The 26953-nt window shown below is 42.0% G+C and overlaps 1 protein-coding gene across 2 annotated transcripts in view; it reads right to left on the bottom strand.

Annotated features, from left to right (window-relative positions):
- Positions 1-10006: 10006 nt before the first annotated feature.
- Positions 10007-26953, bottom strand: part of ABHD18 (abhydrolase domain containing 18) — a 35856-nt gene continuing 18909 nt past the window's right edge. For both annotated transcript variants that reach the window (XM_040330749.1, XM_040330758.1), the window contains 8 exons: positions 26468-26552; positions 24637-24664; positions 20347-20485; positions 18718-18807; positions 17181-17282; positions 14803-15136; positions 10728-10890; positions 10007-10643 (listed from right to left, as the gene is read on the bottom strand). In XM_040330749.1, coding sequence (XP_040186683.1) covers positions 10592-10643; positions 10728-10890; positions 14803-15136; positions 17181-17282; positions 18718-18807; positions 20347-20485; positions 24637-24664; positions 26468-26552 — 993 coding nt within the window. In that variant the 3' untranslated portion in view covers positions 10007-10591. The remainder of the gene's footprint in view (positions 10644-10727; positions 10891-14802; positions 15137-17180; positions 17283-18717; positions 18808-20346; positions 20486-24636; positions 24665-26467; positions 26553-26953) is intronic.

Below are 26953 nucleotides of genomic sequence, written 5' to 3'. Positions count from 1 at the left end.
GGCAGTGGCCTCTTTCAGCAGGATAATATGATCTGCCACACTGCTAAATGGGTTCAAGAATAGTTTGAGGAGCACAACAACAAGTTTGAGGTGCTGACTTGGCCTCCAAATTCTCCAGTAATCATATCCAATTACGCATCAATGGGATGTGCTGGAGGCCCCACCTAAAAACTTACAGGTCTTAGAGGATCTGCTACTGACAGCTTGGTGCCAGATACCACAGCAACCTTCAGAGGTCTAGTGGAGTCCGTGCCTTCACGAGTCCGGGCAGTTTTGGTGGCAAAACAGGGACCTACTCATTATTAGCTAGGTGTTCTTAAAATGTATTGTTAATCTGTGTATATAAATGTATACAATAATTGTTAGTACTATATAAATACCTGTAATAAATAAAAAAGTAAGTATTATTTACTTAAGTGAAAATTTTCTTAGCCAGAGAGAAAAAAATAAATGCAGCCACCACATCTAAGCATTGCGAAGAAGCAATATTATACATTTTTTGAGTTTAGAAATATTTTAAATTATGTAAAACAGACATTTAGGTGCCTGCAGGTGTCTAGGGAATTTCCCTGCGTCCCCAATGAACCACAGAAGCCCCCTAACAACTGGTATTTGCACAGTTTTAGGAATGCTCCCTATGAGGTTGATTTACTAAGACTGGAGAATGCAAAATCGGGTGCAACTCTGCATAGAAACTAACAAACTTTCATTTTTTCAAGTAGTAGTCCCTGTACTACTTTGATGCGAGTTGAGGTCTATAGACCTCAAGTTTACACAGGCATTCCCTGAAACCGCATCAAAATTGCAGGACTTTCAAGTCACAGCAGTGTGAAAGGAGCATAAATCAACTCCTGTGTGTCATGGCAATATGTCACCAAGGTATCAAGTATTACATTGTGGGAAACAAGGTGTTATAGTATTTCAGTGGATCCAGTGGGATACTGGGTAGACGGGCATCTGCTTTTTTTTTTAACGTTATTACATTTTTCCTTTTCGTATTAAAAAAAAATATTGCACCTCTTTTTAGTTAATGCACAAATTACCAACAAAGATTTTGGTTTGTTTGGCTGTCAAGCTGGGACCCTGGGGAAGCACACAGCAAGTCAAGACCTGAAGGGGGAGCATGTTCCTGCAACATTTCTACCAGGTCTTTGATCTCATGGCGCCTGGATGTTACTTGTCAAGATATGACGGCTTCTAAGTGAAGTTTTAATACTGTAATTACCAATGAAGCTATGCTGTCAAATCAATGTAAAGGAGACATGCAATGACAAAAATATAGGGGCTTCTGTTGCTGACCTCTTGAAAATGACAGTTCCCTCAAGGTTATGCCAACCTACAGGTTTCAGTATTGCTCGAGTCACTGATGTGGAACTAGTATAGAGATTAGGAAAGTCAGAGAAAACGTAGTCCTTATTTGCATACTTGTTTCAGATCATTGACTTAAAGTACTGAAGCAAGAGGGTGCATGTGACATCCAACTAGCATTTTTTTTAAGCTGAATTTATCAATCTGGCACAAAGCTAAATGCTCGTCTCAGAAGCCTCCGATACAGCAGCCATTTGCAGACCATCAGGCTCTCAATAAGGATTCATGAACACTTGGGCGTAAAGTACCACGGCCACGGAAAAACGGAAAATGCGGCAAAATCTTGCCGCGATTTTGCAACGTTTTCCCGCACCCAAAACTTTCCTATCCTGAAAGCATCTCTTCCACATTCAGGAGAGCGGAGTTAAACCTCCCCTAAACGCTGCCAAAAGTTTATGTGTACATGGACACATAGGGGCTGATTTACTAAAACTGGAGAGTGCAAAATCTGGTGCAGCTGTGCATATAAATCAATCAGCTTTTTTGACAAAGCTTAAATCGAACAAGCTGAAGTTAGAAGCTGATTGGCTACTGTGCACAGCGGTACCAGGTTTTGCACTCTTTAGATTTAGCAAATCAACCCCATAGGCTTTTATGGAGTTGAGCTTTTGCAAAAAAAAAATAAACACCAAAAGCTCCTAAACTCAAGTTAAGGAGCTGTAGTGTACATGAAGCCTAAGGGTGCAGATGTTAAAGTACATGTGAACCCTCACCAAGCAAAAAATATGTGTGTGTGTGTGTGTGTGTGTGTGTGTGTGTGTGTGTATGTATGTATGTGTGTATGTGTGTGTGTGTGTGTGTATGTGTGTATGTATGTATGTGTGTATGTGTGTATGTGTGTGTGTGTATGTATGTGTGTATGTGTATGTGTATGTGTATGTGTATGTGTATGTGTATGTGTATGTGTATGTGTGTATATATATATATATATATATATATATATATATATATATACACATATATATATATATACACATATATATACATATATATATATATACATACACACACACACACACACACACACACACACACATACACACATACACACACATACATACATACATACATACATACATAAACACATATACACACACACACACACACACACACACACACACACACACACAGTACAGACCAAAAGTTTGGACACACCTTCTCATTCAAAGAGTTTTCTTTATTTTCATGACTATGAAAATTGTAGATTCACACTGAAGGCATCAAAACTATGAATTAACACATGTGGAATTATACATAACAAAAAAGTGTGAAACAACAGAAAATATATTTCATATTCTAGGTTCTTCAAAGTAGCCACCTTTTGCAGCAGACACCTCTCTAGAACTGTTAAGAGGAGACTGTGTGAATCAGGCCTTCATGGTAGAATATCTGCTAGGAAACCACTGCTAAAGAAAGGCAACAAGCAGAAGAGACTTGTTTGGGCTAAAGAACACAAGGAATGGACATTAGACCAGTGGAAATCTGTGCTTTGGTCTGATGAGTGCAAACTTGGGATCTTTGGTTCCCGTGTCTTTGTGCGATGCAGAAAAGGCGAACGGATGGACTCTACATGCCTGGTTCCCACCGTGAAGCATGGAGGAGGAGGTGTGATGGTGTGGGGGTGCTTTGCTGGTGACACTGTTGGAGATGTATTCAAAATTGAAGGCATACTGAACCAGCATGGCTACCACAGCTTAAACACTGGATGCCTTAAACGCAGCCCTACTACAGTCAGCCGACTTAGTAGCACCGAAACGCAAAGCCCGCACCCAGAAAAAAAAGTCCGGCTGGTTCAACAACCAGCTGTCACTACTGAGGCAAGAGCGCAGAAGAGCGGAAGCCGCCTGGAAAAGAAGCGCTTCAGAGGAAAACCTCATCACCTACAAGACCATAACAAAAAAATATCATAAAGAAATCTTCAAAGCCAAGAAACAACATTTTTCTATGGCGATCAACAATGCCCTAAACCGCCCCCGTGAACTTTTCAAGATGGTCACCCAGACCATGAATCCAGGATGCCTTGAAGCCCCCAATTCAGACACCCAAGAGTTTTGTGATGAATTATCGGATTTCTTTATCAATAAAATTGAGGGAATCCGGGAAAGCATTCTGCAAAACAATACCCCCCTCAGCCCACCACACAACACCGAGAGAAAACTTCTACAGGTAACAAAGTTCACTCTGAAACCCATCTCCATCGATGCTACAAAAAATATCATCGGCGCTCTGCGAAACAGCACTGCGCCCAATGATATTATCCCAACTAAACTGCTGAAGGAATGTGCCGACATCCTGGCACCACCTATCACGCAGCTTATAAACCAACCAGTCATTTAAGGAAGGCATAGTGCCCTCTCTGCTGAAAGAGGGCACAATCCAGCCCATCTTGAAAAAACCGACCCTCGACCCCAAGGACCCAACTCACCGTCGTCCCATAACAGGCCTAAATGTCTTCTCCAAGGTACTGGAAAAAACAGTGGTACAACAGCTGCAACAGCATCTAGATACCCATAATCTACTGGATCCATTACAATCAGGCTTCCGTCCCGGACACGGGACAGAATCAGCTTTACTCAAAATATGGGACGACGCCCTTGAGGCCGCAGACGAAGGAGAATCTTGTCTCCTGGTTCTGCTGGACCTAAGCGCAGCCTTTGACACGGTTGACCACAAACTGTTACTGAGGCGTCTGGCTGAGGTAGCCAGAGTCGCAGAAGGTGACATACCATGGTTTTCCTCCTTCTTGGAAAACCGTTCACAAACAGTTAAACTGGGATATTTCATGTCTGAGAGGCGCACGGTGTCATGTGGAGTCCCCCAAGGATCCCCCCTGTCACCGGTGCTTTTCAATATCTACCTCCGCCCTCTCTTTGATATTATCAGTAGCCAAAAACTACTCTATCACTCTTATGCAGACGATACGCAACTGTATTTTCGCATCTGCAACAAAAAGGATCATCATTCCAGTTTAGAGAAATGTCTCTCTTTAATAGAAAACTGGATGACTAAGAGTTATCTTAAACTCAACAATTCCAAAACAGAACTTCTTATGTTTCACGCCAGTCGCAAGAGTCAACTGGCAACAACCTGGACACCCCCGCCCATTCTGGGCCAAATCATCACCCCTAGCTCCAAAGTCAAAAGTCTTGGGGTCATTTTTGACACCTACATGACAATGGACGCACAAATAGGGTCAGTAGTCAGCGGATCGCACCATTTGTTGCGCCTACTACGCAGACTTATTCCATTTATCCCTAAGGAAGACGTAGCAGTCGTGGTGGGAACAATTGTGAACTCCAGATTGGATTACGCAAATGCCCTCTACCTCGGACTCCCAAAGTACCAAATCTCTCGTCTGCAAGTCGTTCAGAATACGGCCGCCAGACTGGTGACTGGGAAAAAAACATGGGAATCAATCTCACCTTCACTGAGAACCCTTCACTGGCTGCCAGTAAAGGACAGAATTACTTTTAAAGCACTCTGTCTGACACATAAGTGCATCCATGGGAAGGCTCCGCAATATCTTTGCGACAAGATAGAACCCCACAATTCCAATCGCCTTCTGCGATCTACGGGCCAAAACCTGATCAAGGTACCCAAAGCCAGATACAAGTCCAAAAGAGAAAGAAGGTTTGCTTTTCAGGGTCCTAGACTATGGAACGCTTAACCAACCAGCATTCGGTTGGAGGAAAACCACCTGGCCTTCAGAAGACAGATTAAAACTCTGCTCTTTTGATGTCAAGAGACAGGAACCATCAAGCGCCCAGAAGCGATTCAGTTCGCATGTGCCGCGCTATATAAGTTTTTCATTCATTTATTCATTCATTCACAGCATCTTGCAGCGGCATGCTATTCCATCCGGATTGCGTTTAGTTGGACCATCATTTATTTTTCAACAGGACAATGACCCCAAACACACCTCCAGGCTGTGTAAGGGCTATTTGACCAAGAAGGAGAGTGATGGGGTGCTGCGCCAGGTGACTACCTCTTGAAGCTCATCAAGAGAATGCCAAGAGTGTGCCAAGCAGTAATCAAAGCAAAAGGTGGCTACTTTGAAGAACCTAGAAAATGAAATAGACTTTCAGTTTTTTCACACTTTTTTGTTATGTATAATTCCACATGTGTTCATTCATAGTTTTGATGCCTTCAGTGTGAATCTACAATTTTCATAGTCATGAAAATAAAGAAAACTCTTTGAATGAGAAGGTGTGTCCAAACTTTTGGTCTGTACTGTATATATAAAACACACATTATAAAATACCATATATAACCTTTGTTCTCAACTGCATAAGGAGCTTAGAGAGCAGAGGGTGGAGAAACAGCAGTACACTGAATTTCTCAGTGTAAGACGGGCATATCGGCATAAGTCTAATCATTGGAGGAGAGCAGGCTGAGGTCCCAGCACAGCTAGAGAAAAACTGGCCATGCTGTGCTCTCATGCCTAGCGCACTCAGCTTTTAACAGGAAAGCAGAGGCACTGGCAGAAACACCAGGGTTTCCACACAAAGAAGGCAATTACTTTGATGCAGTTGGTCAACTTAAACATGTATTGCCATATATGTGAACTAAATATCCCTGTTTTTCATTGTTCATAGTTGCTGGGAAGAGTGTAGCAGTGTGCAGGGGGGGGGGGGGGGGGGGGGGGGGTCATCCAGAATTGGTAGTGGCAATACAAAGAGAACAGGATACTTTTTCATACAAGTACATGGTAAAGTTGGCATATATCAGGAATATGAAATGTTGGGTTAACATATTCTTCAATACTTCTTCTAGCACAGGCTTTTAAATCGGGTGTTACACTTTGTGACAGATATTCTTTTTTTTTTTTTTTTTAAGAAAAAAAAAAAAACGAATGCGTTAATTAAAGGACTAGTAGGCACTGGAGAAAACAATTATGCTCAGAAGGCAGCTAGGCCAGTAATGAACACATGATGGTTAGACACCATAAAAGTTGACACCAGCCAGAGCATGAAACGACTAATGCTGGCCTTATACTATACGAAAAATCGGCCGTGAGTGCAAACGATGGTGCCATCATGTAATGACCGATAAATCATTCAGAGGACATAAATACAAAAAAAAAAAATTGGTTCGTTTTTTTTTTTTTTACATATACCTAGTGCAGGCAGTTCGGACGGGAAACACATTAACCTTTCAATTTATCGTTCGTTTTTTTGGCTCAAAACGTTCCAACGATTATTGATTTTCTCACCATTAACTTCCTGAAAAGCGAACGAACTGTGTAAATGACCGAATTTCTGCTTTTTTTTTCCATATAGAGTATGGCCAGCATAAGGCTTGGTTTACACTGCTGCGATGGCAACGTCGTATAACTTTGCCCTGTAACTTAGATCCGACTTGGATGCTGTTTAGAAGCCTGTACAAGGGCTGAAGTTGCACCCAAGTCAGACCAAACTAGTGCAGGAACCTTTTCTAAAGTCGGAGCGACTTGTGCGTTATCATTTACGACGGCTCTTATAAGGAAACACTGAATTTGACATGTCATGCGACTTGAGGTCTCAAAAGTCGGATCCCATGTCACAGCAGTGTGAACTGAGCCTTAAAGTGGTTGTAAACCCACTTTTTGTACTTTTACCTACAGGTAAGCCTATAACAAGGCTTACGTGTAGGTAAGAAGAATATCTCCTAAACCTGCACGGTTTAGGAGATATTCCCCTCGCAATGCGCCGCTGCGCATGCGCAGGGGGGATCTACGGCGAAAGGACCGGCAGCCGCCGGACCTTGCCGAGTTTTAAATCTCCCGCACGCACGCGTGGAAGTGACATCATCGCCGCTCCAGCCAATCACAGCGCTGGAGCGGCGATACCCGGAAGACACGCCGAGGCAAGATGAAATCTCGCTCGGTGTGGACCAGGTAAGTGCTACACACCTCGTTCCGAGGTAAGTATTTAATAATGAGCTAATATGCGGTGCATATTAGCTCATTATGACTTTTCCCTTACAGGAGGAAAAAAATAATAATATTTTCTCATGCGGGTTTACAACCGCCTTAAAGAAGCAGCACAAGATCAGGAAATTGTGGAGTTAGCTGGCCCTTAGAATAGCCTAGAGCAGTGATGGTGAACCTTGGCAACCCAGATGTGTTGGAACTACATTTCCCATTAAGCTCATGCACTCTGCAGTGTAGTTGAGCATCATGGGAAATGTAGTTCCAAAACATCTAGGGTGCCAAGGTTTGCCTTCAGTGGCCTAGAGAATTGTGATAGAAAAGATGGACTTTATAGGCACTTTTTTGAAAATATGAAAAAAGATTTTTAATAATTAACAAATAAATATAGTTCACAGATGTCAATTACATCTAGTGAAACATATAAAACACAGAAATGGATAAAAACAAGAACACAATGTCAAGATATGAGACTGGGTGACGAGAACCACAGGTATAAACTTAGAACGCTGATGACACTGTCGCGACGAAGCGTAGCAGTTTAAAGTTGATTTTGCCTGGGTCGACACCATTGGGGTCTTGACAATTTTTGGGGTTGCTCTACATGTTTCGTGGATCAGGGCCACTTCCTCAGGAGCATTGAGAACTACAGTATATGAAAACAATAATCAAAAAACAATATAAGAATATATATTAAAATACAATTCCAGGACCAAGGTCATGAAAAGGCATTAGATAATATTGCTTTTGCACTCACCAAGTTATTGGTGCTATTGGAGGATGTAAACTGTGATCGCACTGCGTCTCCCGGGGCGACAACCGCAGTCCACCTACACCCAAACGGGTGAGGTTAGATGGAAATCGTGAAAAATTGTGTCTTGTGCTGTAAGCCACTGCGACCAAAAGAGAGTTGTCGCCCCGGGAGACGCAGTGCGATCACAGTTTACATCCTCCAATAGCACCAATAACTTGGTGCTATATTGTTTTTTGTTCATTTGTTTATTGTTTTCATATACTGTAGTTCTCAATGCTCCTGAGGAAGTGGCCCTGATCCACAAAACATGTAGAGCAACCCCAACAATTGTCAAGACCCCAATGGTGTCGACCCAGGCAAAATCAACTTTAAACTGCTACGCTTAAAACGCTGATGACACTGTCGCGACGAAGCGTAGCAGTTTAAAGATGATTTTGCCTGGGTCGACACCATTGGGGTCTTTTTTTTTTTTTTTTTAAAGTGTATTTTGTGCGTGTACTCGAGAGAGAGGAGCCGGACTGCAGGAGTTGGGAGTAGGCAGGCCTCCCCCAGAGGCAATCTGCCATCTTTCTCCATGCCCCGGGTGGCAATGGCGGGTGTGTGAGGGGTCCTCCCACACAGCCCGCCCTACCTGCTCCGCTTTGAAGCCCAACGGGGCAGAGGGACTACCTATAAGGTAGTGAGAGGATTTAGCCCGCTCAACCAGCCCCGTTAGTCCTTCGCCTCTCTTTTTAGAGACCGCGTGGTCAAAGTGCGTGCATGTTAACCCAATTTCGAGTGCGTGTAAGTGTGGTGTTTTTTGTAGGGGGGGGGGGGTGTGCGTACTAAGCGCAGGCTTACCTCGCATAGCACACCCACCGGGAGCCGGGCTGAGACCACCAAACTCAATTCACATGTAGCCGAGACCGGGATCCGAACCCCTAGCTGCAGAGGTGAATGGCTTGTCAGCGCAGTGCCAATCGCGTTGAGCCACCGCAGCTCCCTGACCATTGGGGTCTTGACAATTGTTGGGGTTGCTCTACATGTTTCGTGGATCAGGGCCACTTCCTCAGGAGCATTGAGAACTACAGTATATGAAAACAATAAACAAATGAACAAAAAACAATATAGCACCAAGTTATTGGTGCTATTGGAGGATGTAAACTGTGATCGCACTGCGTCTCCCGGGGCGACAACTCTCTTTTGGTCGCAGTGGCTTGCAGCACAAGACACAATTTTTCACGATTTCCATCTAACCTCACCCGTTTGGGTGTAGGTGGACTGAGGTTGTCGCCCCGGGAGACGCAGTGCGATCACAGTTTACATCCTCCAATAGCACCAATAACTTGGTGAGTGCAAAAGCAATATTATCTAATGCCTTTTCATGACCTTGGTCCTGGAATTGTATTTTAATATATATTCTTATATTGTTTTTTGATTATTGTTTTCATATACTGTAGTTCTCAATGCTCCTGAGGAAGTGGCCCTGATCCACGAAACATGTAGAGCAACCTTTGAGCAACCCCAAAAATTGTCAAGACCCCAATGGTGTCGACCCAGGCAAAATCAACTTTAAACTGCTACGCTTCGTCGCGACAGTGTCATCAGCGTTCTAAGTTTATACCTGTGGTTCTCGTCACCCAGTCTCATATCTTGACATTGTGTTCTTGTTTTTATCAATTTCTGTGTTTTATATGTTTCACTAGATGTAATTGACATCTGTGAACTATATTTATTTGTTAATTATTAAAAATCTTTTTTCATATTTTCAAAAAAGTGCCTATAAAGTCCATCTTTTCTATCACAATTCTCTAAAATCTTTAGGATGTGGCACTGTGTATATATATATTATATATATATATATATATATATATATATATATATATATATATATATATATAAAGGGTGTTGCTTGCCACCCAAGGGCCCAGCAATCAAAAACCAACATTCACTGGCCTAGAGTCAGACACAACTCAATGAATAGCAATCACACAGTCTAACTTTTCAAAAGATATATTACCAGACATACACATTTATTATTCATCAAAATGAGGTACTCCATAAATCAGTAAACAAAGGCATGTTAACATGATGTTGGTATGAAGTATCCTCCTGACAAGCAAATAATTTACATTCAATTAGGTTACAGTGCAAAACTGTTACATTTAATGATGTTACATCATTTTAAATCATTAAACACTGAAGGCTGTTAAAAAATGGGTATAAAATGCTAAAAATGATTAAAGTACAAATCGTCACACAATGGTTTCAAGGAGAAAAAAAAGTTCTAAAATCGTAATTCAAAAACTCTTTCCCATCAAGAAATGAATCACTTCCTCAAATAAGGAAAAAAATCACTGTCAGTAGAAAAACTTCCACATGTCCTTCAGTATGCATAAAGAGCATTATAGAGGCCGCGACTCTGCGTTTACCTCTCTGTAATGGCAAGAAAAGTAGCACCATACTGGAGACTGTGGGGATACTTTCCCTTCAGCTCTGGAAATGTGCTTAGTAGAATTAGTAAAGCAATCTCTTAGGGACGGAATGAACGTGAACACGCCAAAGAAAGTCCACACACATATTCACATAGGATACTTCTGAAGAAACTGATTAAAGGCATCATAGATGGCTTTCCTAGAAAGAAAAGAGAATGAACATGAACTATGGACATAACAGATAAAAGTATCTACAGCAAAAAAAGATGTTCACCATGAATACCTGAAAAGCCCTTGTTTGAAGAGGTAGGCACTGACATGGCCGCCTTCTATAAATCGAACCTCACAACCAGGCCAGATTTCTTGAAGGCCGCGTACACCAACCCTTGGGACATATGCATCTTCTTTGGCTTGCACCACTATAATTAAACTGGGGTCCACCGGAACTAAGTAAGGCAAAATAATGTATTATTATTTCACCCAAATCTCAGGATTAAAAACACGTGAAAAAGTATTAGATATAGAAAAACAAAAAACTAAACAAAAAGCTGCAAACAGCTAAATACAAAATTGGAAAACACTCGCTTAGTGATTACCGTATATACTCAAGTTTAAGCCGACCCGAATATAAGCCGAGGCACCTAATTTTACCACAAAAAAATGGGAAAACATATTGACTCGAGTATAAGCCTAGGGCAGTGTTTTTCAACTCCAGTCCTCGGGCACACCAACAGGTCATGTTTTCAGGATTTCCCTCAGATGAAACAGCTGTGGTAATTACTAAGGCAGTGAAACTGATCAAATCACCTGTGCAAAATAATGGAAAGCCTGAAAACATGACCTGTTGGTGTGCCTTGAGGACTGGAGTTGGGAAACACTGGCCTAGGGTGTCCTTCTTAATGCCTCACTGTGTCCATCTGCATGCCTCACTGTGTCCATGTGCATGCCTCACTGTGCCCATACCTCGAATTACGTTTAACATGGGAGTATATAGAAGGGGTGCCTGGCTTTGGAAAATAGGTTCTCCTTGGCCGTAGATCCCTAAGACAGCAACTGGGGAGAACTGGGGCTACATGTGTGCCAAGTTTCAGGTCCAGGGGAGCTATGGCCGTCCGGTACCGGGTCCCCAAAGTTACCAGAGAAATTAGGAAGTCTATGAAAGGGGTGCCCAAATTTGAAAAATTGGTGCTCCCCGGCCGTAGGTCCCCCGCACAAAAAAACTTTGCACACTTGTAGAGGAAGAGTGGGGCTATATGTGGGCTGGTACCGGGTCCCCAAAGTCCGGGAGATCAGGTGCAAAAAGGTGACTCGAATATAAGCTGAGGGGGGCATTTTCAGCACAAAAAACTCGGCTTATACGCGAGTATATACGGTACATCACAGGTACATTTTAAAGGTAATATTTGGGTATGGGAAAACACTTGGTACAAAGCTGATTTATATCCTTTCTGGCTAATAGGGAACATGTTTAAATGAAGGTTTTTGTGTCTGGAGTTTAGCTTTAAGAAGCAGTTGTCAACTTATGAGCTCATCACAAGTACAGCATTGAGGCCAAGCATGACTGTTTACTTTGTGCTTGGCCTCCCTCAACTAGTTAGTATTCTATCATACAGGAGAGTATAAATAGTAAACTCACATGAAGACAAATTTGCACACTTGAACTAGTTACATTTGATGATTTTTTTATGAATTCTTAAAGTAGAAGTCCACCCTAACACTAATATACCTGCATCTACAGACATCCCCAATCTAAAGCCTCGAAGGGCGTTAGCCGTGAACTTGTTCTGCATAGATGGCAGAACTTTTTCAGCCAACATGCATGAAACAACGTCATTTTTCTGCTCTTTAGCGCCACTCTTTGGGCAACTTTTGCTAATGTGTTATGGTTAGCATTGGTTCGGAGTTTGTTCGGAGTTTGTACTTTTGACGGACTTGTGTACACAGGATCGGATAATCCATCAAAACACATTTGTTGTCCGACAGTTTTAAAGCATGCTTTAAAACATTTGTTGTCAGATTTTTTGACAATTGTCCGATGGAGCATACAAACGGTCGGATTTTCAGACAAACCCTGCCATCACACATTTGTTGTCGGGAAAATCCGATCGTGTGTATGAGGCTTAACACTAACCTATCTAGCCCTGTAAAGAAGAAATCAGTATACATAACTTTTTTGACGCCGATCCGGTCTGGTATCCAGCGGCTCAAGCTCTGCAGAGGACACTATAGGTGAAGTCACTCCCCATTCAGTCAGCTATGGGGCTGCCTCCACAGCAAAGCCGCAGCTCACAGCTCAGCGTGGGATCGGGTCGCATCGGCTTTAGAAAAGGTATGTATATTTCTTCTTTACAGGGTTAGATAGGTTAGGGTTAGATCATGGATGTCTGTAGATGCAGGGATTTTAGTGTTAGGCCCCATACACACGAGAGGATTTATCCGTGGATACGGTCCAGCGGACCGTATCCGCGGATAAATCCTCTCGAGGATTTGCGCGGATTTCCATGCGATGGAGTGTACTCACCATCGAATCGAAATCCGCTGGCGATGACGTGTCGCGCCGTCGCCGCGATTAAGACGCGGCGACGTGCGCGACGCTGTCATATAAGGAATTCCACGCATTCGTCGAATCATTACGACGCATGCGGGGGATCCCTTCGGACAGATGGATCCGGTGAGTCTGTACAGACCAGCGGATCCATCCGTTGGGATGGATTCCAGCGGATAGATTTGATAGCATGTCATCAAATATTTATCCGCTGGAAATCCATCCCAGGGGATAAATATCCGCGGAAACAGATCCGCTGGAGTGTACACACCATAGGATCTATCCGCTGAAACCCATTCGCTGGGATTTTTCAGCGGATGGATTCTATCGTGTGTACGGGGCCTTAGGGTAGACTTCTACAGACACCTATTTTGAATTTACAGTTTAACTCCCTATATCTGCCTGGAGTTTAAGTAGAACATTGAACTTAAAAAGACCATTGCTAAACCTTCTTCTTTTGCAGTGCTTGTGCATAGAAAGAGAGAGGCTGTTGTAAACCCTTTATTGCCCCTGCTATCATGTTGCCCCTCTATGGTGATGTGAAATTCTGTGTGATCGCTGTCAATCATGCATCAAGAATTCTAGCCCATGCATCATTGGTAGTTGCAGCTTCCAGCATAAAGGATCCAGGTTCCTGAGGTGATTTCAAATCTCAAATACAAGCCCGGGCACTTGCAGTAGCTTAGCATTGGGAAAAGGGCCAGTGTATAAGCCTGGAATAACCCCACAGGTCTGCTTAAAGTTACCATTAAGCACCTTGTGGATAGCTAGAGTGATATTCTCTAACACACAGATAACTTATGTTTAGTGATGCCACAGGAAAAATACATTAACCACTTAAGGACCGCCTCCTGCAGATATACGTCGGCAGAATGGCACGGCTGGGCACAAGCACGTACCTGTACTTCCTCTTTAAGTGCCCAGCCGCGGGACCCGCGGACCCGATCGCCGCTGAAGTCCCGTGATCGGTCCCCGGAGCTGAAGAACGGGGAGAGCTGTGTGTGGCAGCTTCATTGATCGTGTGTTCCCTAATATAGGGAAACACGATCAATGACGTTACACGTCCAGCCCCGCCCCCCTACAGTTAGAAAAACATATGAGGTCACACATAACCCCTACAGCTCCCCCTAGTGAAAAAAAAAACGCTAATCGCCGCCATTAGTAGTATATAAAAATGCAATAAAACTATCTCCTATTTTGTAAACACTATACATTTTGCACAAACCAATCGATAAACGCTTATTGTTTTTTTTTTTTACCAAAAATAGGTAGAAAAATACGTATCGGCCTAAACTGTAAAAAATATTGCATTTTTTTCAAAATTGTCGCTCTATATTTGTTTATAGCGCAAAAAATAAAAACCGCAGAGGTGATCAAATACCACCAAAAGAAAGCTCTATTTGTGGGAAAAAAGGACGCCAATTTTGTTTGGGAGCCACATCGCACAACCGCGCAATTGTCAGTTAAAAGCGACGCAGTGCCGAATCGCAAAAACTGGCCAGGTCCTTTACCTGCATAAAGGTCCAGGTCTTAAGTGGTTAATGTAAAAAAAAAAACATTTTAGGTTTGTGAGTATTTGCATGGTGGTGTTATAAACATCTCTTTCACATAGTGCTATAAATTAGCCAGTTGGGTAAAAGTCAAAGAGTCAAAGTTCCTTTAACTACGCATGCATGGTAATGGTAAGCTAACCATGCTGTGGCATGCATGTCTGTGGTAAATTAAAATGACCTTTAGTTACATTTGGGCCCAGGAAAGGACAGGGAATGAAAGTGAGAATTTTCAGGACAACGTAAGAGGGCACAGTGCATACCTGAGAAGTTTCCTACGTGTGTGCACTCATCCATGACGCCTTTCATAAATAACCAGGACTCCCTTTGCAGAGCTTCGTTCTTCTTTGTGTCTTCTCTCTTTTGGAGATTACTGACTCCAGCAGTCATTGCTTGTCTAATATATGACAATTTAGAGTCGCCTTGGAACATAAAGCTTTTGTCGCTGCTACTTGCTGTTTGAAGAGAATCAGGAGATGATGGCTTCTGGGTCCGGTTCAGGTGGAAAAGGCTGGCAGCTAGTTTTAAATGGGTCAGACTATCAACACTTCTTGGGGAGTTTTTCACAAAGTCCTGCCCCATCTTGAATGAATCTGTCTAAAATGAAGGAAAAATTCTAAGAACCACATACATATAGATAACAAATGTAACCAGTTAAAGATCTTGGGCATACATAAAAAAAAATCATATATGTCTATATGAGACAAAAAAATAATTTTAGAACTTTTTGCACCTTTAAATGTGACCTATAAAACTGTACAACTTAATTGAAAAGCAAACTGAAATCTTTTAAGGGGGGGGAGGGGGGGGGAGAAAATAAAAAAACTAAAGTAATGTGGTTGTATAAGTGTGCACACCATCTTATAAATGGGGATGTAGCTCTGTTCAGAATTAAGCAATCACATTCAAACTCATGTTAAAACAGGAGTCAGTACACACCTGACATCATATAAAATGCCTCAGATTAACCCCAAATAAAGTTCAGCTGTTCTAGTAGGTTTTTCCTGACATTTTCTTTTTTTTTATCCAACAAAAGTTTTTTATTGATTTAACACTTTTTCTTAATCGCATCCCACAGCAAAAGCCATGGTCCGCAGAGAGCTTCCAAAGCATCAGAGCATTGTTAAAAGGTATCAGTCAGGGGAAGAGTACAAAAGAATTTCCCAGGCATTAGATATACCATGGAACACAATGAATACATTTATCATCAAGTGGAGAAAACATGACACAGCAGTGACATTACCAAGAACTGGATGTCCCCACAAAATTGATGAAAAGTCAAGAAGAAAACTGGTCAGGGGGCTGCCAAGAGGTCTACAGCAACATTAAAGGAGCTTCAGGAATATCTGGGAAGTACTGGCTGTGTGAACATGCGACAACAATCTCCTGTATTCTTCATATGTCTGGGCTATAGGGTAGAGTGGCAAGACTGGAACCTTTTCTTAGGAAGAAAAACATCCAAGCCCGGCTAAATTTTGCAAAAACAAATCTGGAGTCTCCCAAAAGCATGTGGGAAAATGTGTTCTGGTCTGATGAAACCAAGGTTGAAGTTTTTTGGCCATAATTCCAAAATATGTTTGCTGCAAAAACAACACTGCACATCACTAAAAGAACACCATACCCACAGTGAAGCATGGTGGTGGCAGCATCATGCTTAATTCTTTTTTACATCTGGAAACTGTTTTGAGTTTATCAGGTTGTCTCCAAACATCTATGTAGGAGCATGTCTATCCCCCAGTAGAGGTCACTTGAAGTGTTTATTAGCAGATTTGTGCATTACTTGGGTCTATAAGTTTAAGTAGGGGTAAAATTGGGTTCTAATAGAATTGTATGTACCATGGTGTTTTAATATAGAAAAGACATACAAAATTTAGCTCAGGAGTGAGCCTGCGTGAGTGCACTCATAGCAAGAAGCTTACTATGGGGTCCCTTAAAGAAGAGGAGTGCAGTAGGAATCAGCAAGGACCCCAGAAGAGGAGGTTTGGGCCTCTCTGTATGAAACCATTACACAGGCAAGTATAACATGTTAATCACTTTAATTAAAAAAATGTATATAAACCCCTTTAGCGCAGAAGAGTAAGCTCCATGATTAGAGGGGAAGTGGTCATGTGAACGGGCCTTCTGACTCATTGTTTTATTTTTTTTCTTAGCTCTGCACGGTTTTAATCACAGTATGCACTATGTTTCCCTAAATAGGTCTTTATTGTTTTACTTCAGTAGAAGTAATAAATGATAAAAAAATAAATAAATAACGTGGCCACATATTTTTTTAAATTGACTGTTGGGGTATTAAAAGCATCTTCCACGTGACTCCTGGGCAAGATGCAACCAGCCTATATAGGTTCCATTTTGGAAACATCTTGCAAGTTCGTAATGAGTTGCGATCTTCTGGATCCAGGGCAAGGGCAGGCTTGATGTACAAAGAAGGAGATCTTCACTCTACACTGAAAAACCTCATAAATACTGGACTTCTTGACACTCAAGTGTACACCTCAGTTACAAACAGAATATACGCAGTTTCATCAATATAGAGGAATAGTATAATAACTGTGGCCATAGCTTTACCTAAATGACTTCTAAATAATGTGATGTAATGTGACTTCTGTAATAATGTGATGCACTGTTCAGGTGGTTTACATACCCCACAATATTCAAGCAAGTGCAAGATCTCATCCTCATATACTGTCTGTGTAAAGTACTGTTTCTCCAGCTCCCTCCAGTTTACAGCTTTGCTTAGAACACCCTAAAAAGACAATAAGTAATACATTTTTAACAATTCAGTTAAAGTGTATGTCAGGGCAACAAAACCAAAAAAACAACATATGCATCTCTACAATGCATGCACCCTTTCTCACGATTAATCTTTTAGGTTGGACTTGATGGATTTGTGTCTTTTTTCAACCTCACCTACTATTCTACTATGTAAATACTCTGCAAGTACAGAAAAATACCCGCTGATCTATCAGAAATGCAGTCTGCTCCTAATCCCTGTTGTGGGCTTACACAGTCATTCTTGTTGTGTGTTTGTTGTCAGCCCTGTTCAGTTTTACCTTGCCAAACTACTCAGAACCACCTACTCAACATAAAAAAAAATCAATCATTCTGTGGTCCCTAAAAAAGGACCGAGAGAGCTCATTAGGCTTGGTTCACACTTATACGATGTGACAGTGCACATGCATTGCCGCATGTTTTTCCCACATTTCTATGTGTTGTGGTAGAGAAGCCCATTAATTTGAATGGGCTGTCTACTGCATCTAATGACCCTTGAAAAAAAAAAAGTGCGCAACTGTGGCCATTCGATTTTTTATGCACTTCAGCAAGGTGCGTTGGGGAGCCTTTAACAACTAATGGCTCTGCTGTGTACTTGCAAAAGGGATGTTTTTTTTTTTCATACTGGGTTTAAAAAAAAACAGACAGCTTGGGAGGAGCCGTTGTACTAACCTTGCGATGTTAGTACAGCAATCTCCCCCCGCTGAGCTATTGTTTTCTGACGGGGGAATGGCTCCCTGCAGAACACACTAGTCAGTGCTCTCAGCTATTGGATGAGAGTTCTGATCAGATGCCGATTGGCAGACCTGTTTCGGTTGTGCCCCTCTGACAGAAGCCAACTTGGCTGCCGTACACACGGGCCGAATGTTGGCTGGTTTCTATTGAACCGCCAATGCCACCCAACATTTGGCCCATGTGTACTAGGCTTTACTCGATAGAACACAGGAAGTAGGCACAGGAAATTCAACAGCTCTGATTTTTTTACACAATTAACAGGTGTTTTTTTTTGTTTTAAGTGTAGCCTATTAGAACATTTCAAACGTAATTGTAAATGATAGTTCTAAGGGCATCCAACAAACTATCAATGTACCTAAAAGTACATAAAACATAGAAAAACCCTTCAATTAAAGGGTAATTTGACAACAGAAGACTCAGAAACCCTTCTAAGATCTGTGTTAGCATTATTTTAAGTCAAAGATCCTAAGACACAAGCAATTACAAGAGTTGGATCCAAGCAATATTTACGTCAAAGGACCCTAGAACGCCTGCAATTACAAGAGTTGGGTCCAAGCAACTGATTAATGGAAGGAGACTCTACCACTGTGCACTGCCCAACCAAAGAGGTTTTCAACTTTTTTTTTTATCAAAAAGGGAAAAACGTACGATACAAGCAGCAGATGTTAACTCACTGTTGTAAAGACCGCAGAGGCGGTTGACCAGGAAAGACATGGGATAAGAGGAATTGGTTTTGACCAATTGGTCACTGCCAGCGATGCCATCTGAAAATACAAAGCACAATTTCAAAGCAATAGTTGTTTTTCCTGAATTATTTAGCCTAAAAATTTAACATTGGCAAATAACCCCAAAAAGAATGGTTGCTCTCGACAATTAAAACACTGACTGTTGAAAGCACTGTATAACTATCAGAGATTGCAGCACAAGTAATGTGCACACAGTAAATATAACAAAAAGGAAAAACTTCATATAATTGCTTTAGAGAAAACAAGCCTGTAACTTAAAAACTGTCCTACCAGTTGGCTATAAAAGGAAAGCCTTGCATTATAGTTTTCTAAAATACAGTAAATCTTTAGAATAGTAGTTTACATTATAAAGTAGATAACCCCACTTGGTAGATGGGTTATCTCCTAAATTACCCTCCTTCTCCAAGTCTGACCACCTGCTCTGGCCATTATGAATCGTACTTGTGTTGGGATAGTCATTATAGGCAATACAGCAGAAGTGAGACCCTGTGGCAGAGAGGGTGCAGACCTGAGAGCTCCAGCATAGAAATATCACTACAGGAACCCTAAAAAGGTATAAAAGCCAGAGGTCCATGGCTGATTTAACTCGCCGGCATTAAAGTAATTGTAAAGCTACTGTAATTTTTTTAAATTAAAATAACAAACGCGTTATACTTACCTGCTCTGTGCAAGTGGCCATGAACCTTCCCAGGAGACAATGCGGAACGCCGTCCAGCGAAATCTCTTGAGATTTCTTGAGTCACGTGACGAGAGCGTATCAAATTCCGGAAGACAGTGCTTGTGGGCTTCACAATGCCCACAAGCAAAATGGGAAATGTCACGCTCGGTTTCGACATTTCATCAATTGCCACGTCACAAATGTTAATTCTAGATTACGAATGGTAGTTTACAAGACCAAACTCTTTCCGGTCGTTCCTTGATTCCGAGCATGTGTTTTTGTACTTTCGACTTTTGTGTGACGATTTCTGTACTGACCATCCGAAAATCAGATGTTGAGTTCACATCCGACAAAAATTTTATAGCCTGCACATCCAGCTGTTGTCTGACGGAAAAGTGAAATCGTCTGTCGTAAGCACCGTACTAACGATCTGAAAAGCCGCAGACAGCACGTCTTATGAATTTTCCCTTCTGATTTTCGTATCGTGTGTACGGGCCCTTAAGGGGATTTGACTGACTCTTGGTAAAGCCTGTAAATGCAGGAAAACAGCAGGGCTGCTGGTGCAGACAGTGCTGGATCTAGAGTGGTGTTAGGTAAAGGTTTAGGAAGGGGAATGGGAGGCACATACAGTGGAAGTTTTTTTACCAGAAAATGCATTTGCAGACAATGCATTACGGTAAAAAAAATTCTGCCTTTAGAACCACTTTAACGCACACCTTCGTTTTTAAGGTGAACTAAATCTGCAGGTCAATAGAGCTTCACCAGAAATCTTGGCATGTACGTGCCATAGCGGATGCTGGGTAGAAACTTAAATCAAAATCAAGCGTTGGTAATAAATATCCCTCTAATGGATTTTTTTTTTCCAGGAACACCAGCTCAAAAAACACATGAAAACTTACATGTCCTCCCATTGAAATCCCAGTCATGCCCAGAGGACCATATCCTTCTCTCTCCAGCCAGTGAAGGAGGGCAGCAGACTCCAACACCAGGGCTGCACCCATTACAAACAAATCAGAGACATTCTTAAGGCTGGATCTCCTAAAGTACAAAGAAAAATTGTTTAGGGTTTATGTAAAATGACATTCCAGGCTTTTGTTTGCAGACTGTGTACGATTTGAGTTATGCTGTTAGTAATGCATTGTGAGAACTGACAGTTTTAAATGAACACTATGAAAAACAAAAAGACAGAAAGTGTGGCACTGGAAATAATAGAAAAATGGTTAATTGAAGCATACACATTATTTGTGAATATATACCATATTGGATATATACTAGCGCTATCTGTATATATATATCTATCTAAATTTTTTTAGCTAAAATTAGATCTAAAATAATGTAAGAGCAAAAAAAACACGCATAACTTCTTTCTATCCTATACTCCAGAATGGCTCCACCCAATCTCCCATGAGCCATTACCTTAACCACTTAAGGACCGCCTCATGTACATATACGTCAGCAGAATGGCACAGGCAGGCACATCAACGTATATATACGTCCTCTGCTTGACGTGGGTCGGGGGTCCGATCGGGACCCCCCCCCCCCCCCCGGTACATGCGGCGGTCCCCGTGGCTTCAGGAGCGATCCGGGACGACGGCGCGGCTATTCGTTTATAGCCGCTCCGTCGCGATCGCTCCCCGGAGCTGAAGAACGGGGAGAGCCGTGTGTAAACACGGCTTCCCCGTGCTTCACTGTGTCGGCGCATCGATCACGTCATCCCCTTTATAGGGAAGACACTATCGATGACGTCATTCCTACAGCCACACCCCCCTACACTAGTAAACACATTTTCAAATCTGCTCAACAGAGGCAACAAATATTTTAGCTCATTGGAAGAGTGTGTGTAAAATGAGCTGTGATACATAGGGGACAGGTTTTCCTGCTGCTTCGTTAGTTATAATCATAACTGCAATGGATGCTTTATATTCTTTCTTGGGTCTGCTGAGAGAATAAAGATGGCATTAGATTTTCGAAATGGTCTGGTGTTCTCAATGTATTGGGATATATGTCTTCTGAGATCCAAATCGGCAAAGCTGGCTTCTTTCATCCTGATTCCTGTGACCACCTTGAAGAAAGCACGAACTGTGCTCCTGAAGTAAAGTAGGATGGGGTTCATTCACCTAAAGGGGCTTGATTTTTGCTTACCCTTGGAGCACATATAATAGCATCTAAAAACTGAGATTTAACTGTAAGGTGTTTGATAGAAGCATTTTTAATTGGCTCAAAGGGGAAGCTGGTAAGTTCATCCAGTACCATCTGCAGGTTTCTAGGAGGACTTCTGGAAGTCTGAATCTAAAAAAAACTTGACATGGGGGTTTTGGCTAGGTTTTTGTCAAGAAATGCTGACAGGGCTGTGACATGAACTTTGTTTGAGAGTGCTGGAGGCTAGGCCATTGTCCACACCACTTTGTAAGTAATCCAGTACTGTGATTTCTAGTAGTTAGTGATGTTACTGTTGGCCCAGGACAGGTATGCTTTCAAAATCTCCAAAGAGATGGCCAGTTTTCTGCTCTGGAGAAATGTTATTAGACAAACCTTTGTTTTTATGAATATACAGGTTGCAACTCCCTTTGAGCTGCGACAGGAAATCCCCCTGTTTGGGAATAACAATGGTGGTTCTTATATCATCTGCTGGAAGATCGAGAACCAGACCCCCAGGAGCCACCCAAATGCCAACTGCTTTATCCAGAGTCCTGCCTGCACCTGTCCAGTTCACAATGCGCCAGATGTGCATCAGCTGCAAGCACCCTTAAGCTCCAGCGTTGACAAGCCTGTGGCACCACTGTGTGCTGCGTACCTACATCACTTCAGGTCACCATTTAACTTAGCTTGGGTCGCACCAGAAGCAAGTCATTGGCCCATGCTCCATGGGCACTTAGAAGCCAACCCACCCCCATGTGAGGGAAATGGTGGCTACAGCTACAGAGCCTGAAACGGTCTGTAGGGGAAGAAAGGTGTAGTGTGCAACACCTCCCAGGAACCCTTCTTTGGCCCCACACTTTAGGCTTGCTAAGTACCAGTGCCCACAATCCTAACCTTCAGTTGTCATGGGGAAAGGGGCCTCTGACCTCTGCAGTTGACACATGGAGAAAGAAAACACACATCAGGAGCAGGTACATGGAGTATTTGCAGGAGGCAGGAAACATGTACAAATGGCAATAGCTCCTGGAAGCCTTTACCACTTAAGACCCGGATCAAAATGCAGCTAAAGGACCCGGACAGGTTTTGCGATTCGGCACTGCGTCACTTTAACAGACAATTGCGCTGTCGTGCGACGTGGCTCCCAAACAAAATTGGCGTCCTTTTTTCCCACAAATAGAGCTTTATTTTGGTGGTATTTGATCACCTCTGCGGTTTTTATTTTTTGCGCTATAAACAAAAATAGAGCGACAATTTTGAAAAAAATTCAATATTTTTTACTTTTTGCTATAATAAATATCCCCAAAAAAACATATTTTTTCCTCAGTTTAGGCCGATACGTATTCTTCTACCTATTTTTGGTAAAAAAATCGCAATAAGCGTTTATCAGTTGGTTTTGCGCAAAATTTATAGCGTTTACAAAATAGGGGATAGTTTTATTGCACTTTTATTAATTTTATTTATTTTTTTACTACTAATGGCGGCGATCAGCGATTTTTTTCGTGACTGCGACATTATGGCGGACACTTCGGACAATTTTGACACATTTTTGGGACCATTGTCATTTTCACAGCAAAAAATGCATTTAAAATGCATGGTTTACTGTGAAAATTACAGTTGCAGTTTGGGAGTTAACCACAAGAGGGCACTGAAGGGGATATGTGTGACCTCATTTGTGTTAACAAATGTAGGGGGGTGTGGCTGTAGGTGTGATCTCATCGATTGTGAATCCCTATAAAAGGGTTAACACGATCGATGCCCTCGCCACAGTGAAGAATGGGGAGGCTGTGTTTACATACAGCTCTCCCCGTTCTTCAGCTCCGGGGACCGATCGTGGGACTCCAGTGGCGATCGGGTCCGTGGGTCTCGGAGCTTCGGACCGGGTCCCGGGCGCGCGCCCGCGGCTGGGTACTAGCACAGGACGTACCTGTACGTGCATGTGCCCAGCCGTGCCATTCTGCCGACGTAAATGTGCAGGAGGCGGTCCTTAAGTGGTTAAATTCATCAATCTTGTGTTTCCTGCAGATGGATATGGCCATTTCTCTAGTGAACCACCCTGAGTAGATAATTAAAGAAATCAGGGATACTTGAGAGCAATTTATCATCAAACATATGCAATAGGATATGAGTGAAGCCTATTATTTTTAAGCACAAGTAGGTAGATTCAGTAAGAGTTAGGCCGACTTATTAGTAGATAAGCCGACCTAACTCAGAATCTACGCCGACTTATGTTTAAGCGTATGCTCAAACAGAGATACGCTTAAACATATCTAAGATACGATGGCTTGCGTCGTCCTATCTTAGATTGCAATATTTTGGATGGCCGCTAGGTGGCGCTTCCATTGCGGTCGGCGTAGAATATGTAAATGAGGAGATACGCCGATTCACGAACGTACGCCCGGCCGACGCAGTACTTTTACGCTGTTTACGTAAGAGATAGGCCGCGTAAAGTTAGAGCTAGGCTCTATTGGAATAGTAATGTCAAGTATGGCCGGCGTTCCCGCATCGAAATTCGAATTTTTTACGTCGTTTGCGCAAGTCCTCCGTGAATCGGGATTTACGTCGTTTACGTCCACGTCAAAATCAATAGGCCCGTGCGGCGTACTTAGCCGCAATGCACACTCGGATATGTAGGCGCCCGGCGCATGCGCAGTAAAAGGAAACGTAAAAAACGTGAAGTCAAGCGCCATTAACATAAAACACGCCCCCCTCAAACACATTTGAATTAGGTGCCCTTACGCCCGCCGATTTAGGCTACGCCGACGTAACTTAGCAGGCAAGTACATTGTGAATCATGTACTTGCCCCGCTAACTTACGGGGGTGTAGCTTAAATTCCTTAAGTTACGCCAACGTACCTGAATCTACCTAAAGGTGTTAACAGACTTACCGTAATTATTTTATTTTTTTAAATAAGTCACAAAAATGGCTTTTGGTATACAATGGCTTGTTATTGTCTACTTTTATTCTAATCTATTTCTAAGCAAAAAAAAAAAAAGATATACTGTAGTTATAAAAAATAACATTTAGGCGGCAACAAGTAATTCATACTTACAGTTGGTCCTTAGGTTTTCTGCAGCCATGTAAGATTTTGGTCAAGGAAAAAGTATGAATGTTAGTATTAGTAAAACAGATAAACAGTAAAGTTAAGCAGTGTGGCACTTTACCAAAACACACAAGAGTTTTATCAGCACAAGTACACAATATCAAGGTCAAAACATTCTGATTAGAAAAGCTGCCACTAGAATGAGAAAACAATCTATAAAACAAAATAATTTCTACTATTTGTAATGTAAATGGTACCATCAGAATTAATGGCACTGTAGAAAAGTCATAGATACAAGGGTGGGTACCAAATAAAAAAAAAATTCTAGGGGCAAGTTAACACAATAGTATACATAAAAGTAGGAACAAGAAATGTCTCTGGACAGCCGCACTCTGAACAAATTGTAGCCTTTATTAAAAGAAGGACAGCACTACAAGTCACAGCAAAAATGAAAATAAAACCTGGCTGCTGATGCGTTTCGCACTGGAACTAGTGCCTAGTCATAGCTACATAAAAGTATCAATAAAAAAATACATGAAAGAAGTAGGAACTACAAACAAAATAAAAATTTAAATAAAATCGAATTTCACAGCAGTGATTTTGATTTTTTAACACAACAGCACACTAGAACTGCCGTGATAGCATTTCTCAATGTAACAGCACATATTTCACCTGGGACAAAAATCTTATTTTGCAAAGTTGATAAGTGCATAGTACATGTGACAAAAGCTCAAAAGCTCTATGTGCAGGAAGTTCAAGGGGCAGAATAAAAAAAGTTAGAGGCTGAAAACCACCAAGGAAAGAAGGTGGACAATGGACAGTTTTCCAGCTAGACAACAGATGTGCCAGTTGTAGTTTAGATCTGCACTTTAGAGCCTGAGGGCCAGATTCACATAGAAATGCGTTACGCTGCGGCGGCGTAACGTATCCCATTTACGTTACACCGCCGCAAGTTAACAGCTTAAGTGCCTGATTCACAAAGCACTTACCTGTAAACTTGCGGCGGCGTACCGTAAATCCGCCCGGCGCAAGCCCGCCTAATTCAAATGGGGCGGGGACCATTTAAATTATGCGCGTTCCCACGCCGAACGTACTGCGCATGCTCCGTCCCTAAAACTTCCCGACGTGCTTTGCTCTAAATGACGTCGCAAGGACGTCATTGGTTTCGACGTTAACGTAAATGGCGTCCAGCGCCATTCACGGACGACTTACGCAAACAACGTGAAATTTCAAATTTGGACGCGGGAACGACGGCCATACTTAACATTGGCTAGACCACCTAGAGGGCAGCTTTAGTTTTACGCGACGTATCTCTACGGAAACGACGTAAATTTAGAGCGACGGGCAAAGCGGACGTTCGTGAATTGGCGTAACTAGTCATTTGCATATTCTACGCCGACCACAATGGAATCGCCACCTAGCGGCCGGCCTAGAATTGCAGCCTAAGATCCGACGGTGTAAGTCACTTACACCTGTCGGATCTTAGGGCTATCTATGCGTAACCTGATTCTATGAATCAGGCGCATAGATACGACAATCGTATCTCAGAGATACGACGGCGTATCAGGAGATACGCTGTTGTATCTCTTTTGTGAATCTGGCCCTGAATCTCTGTAGGAGTAAGAAGATGGTCAGTGAAAATCTGGAAACTACCATACTAGTCTGTTTTATATTATAATTACTTTCAGACTTTAAAGAAAAACAGAGCTGAAAAAATATGTACATAATCACTACAAAACTCTCCTGAATATGCTAGTCTTCTAGCTCGAAAAAAGATGTAACAAAGAAGAAACGTACTCACCTCATACTATACAGAACATTTTTTTTTTTTAAAGGATATAGTACGGATTTTCCAACAACAGGGAAGCCATTCCAGCCTCTTTAAGCATAGGACGGGCCATTAAAGTTCTTCTCCTCCAGTAATACTATATGACAAGAAATAAAGTACATTACAATCATTTATACCATCTATAAACAAAGTTTGGGCTTTCTAGAAATAGAATCTCAAGCAGAACTGCATATCTTGGGTTTAGAAATGTTACCAATATTTTTGAAATGTATAAAATGTAGATGTATGAAACAAGTGAGCTTAGCAACAGGTCAGATTCCAGATGTTTTTTCCTAATTCAGGGTCCAAAATTAAAGAACATCTAACAGTACAAGAGCATAGAGACCGATTTACTAAATCGTTTGGTGCAACTGTGCATGGTAGCCAATCAGCTTCTAACTTCAGCTTATTCAATTAAAGTGGATGTGTAGATGATACATAGAGATGAAACAAATCTCCCTACATAAGTTTTACATGTATATCTGACGTTTTCCCCTC

This window comes from Rana temporaria, chromosome 1, assembly GCF_905171775.1.
Source record: "Rana temporaria chromosome 1, aRanTem1.1, whole genome shotgun sequence".
Classification (NCBI taxonomy): Eukaryota; Metazoa; Chordata; class Amphibia; order Anura; family Ranidae; genus Rana; species Rana temporaria.
This window is presented reverse-complemented; position numbering and strand designations above follow the sequence as displayed.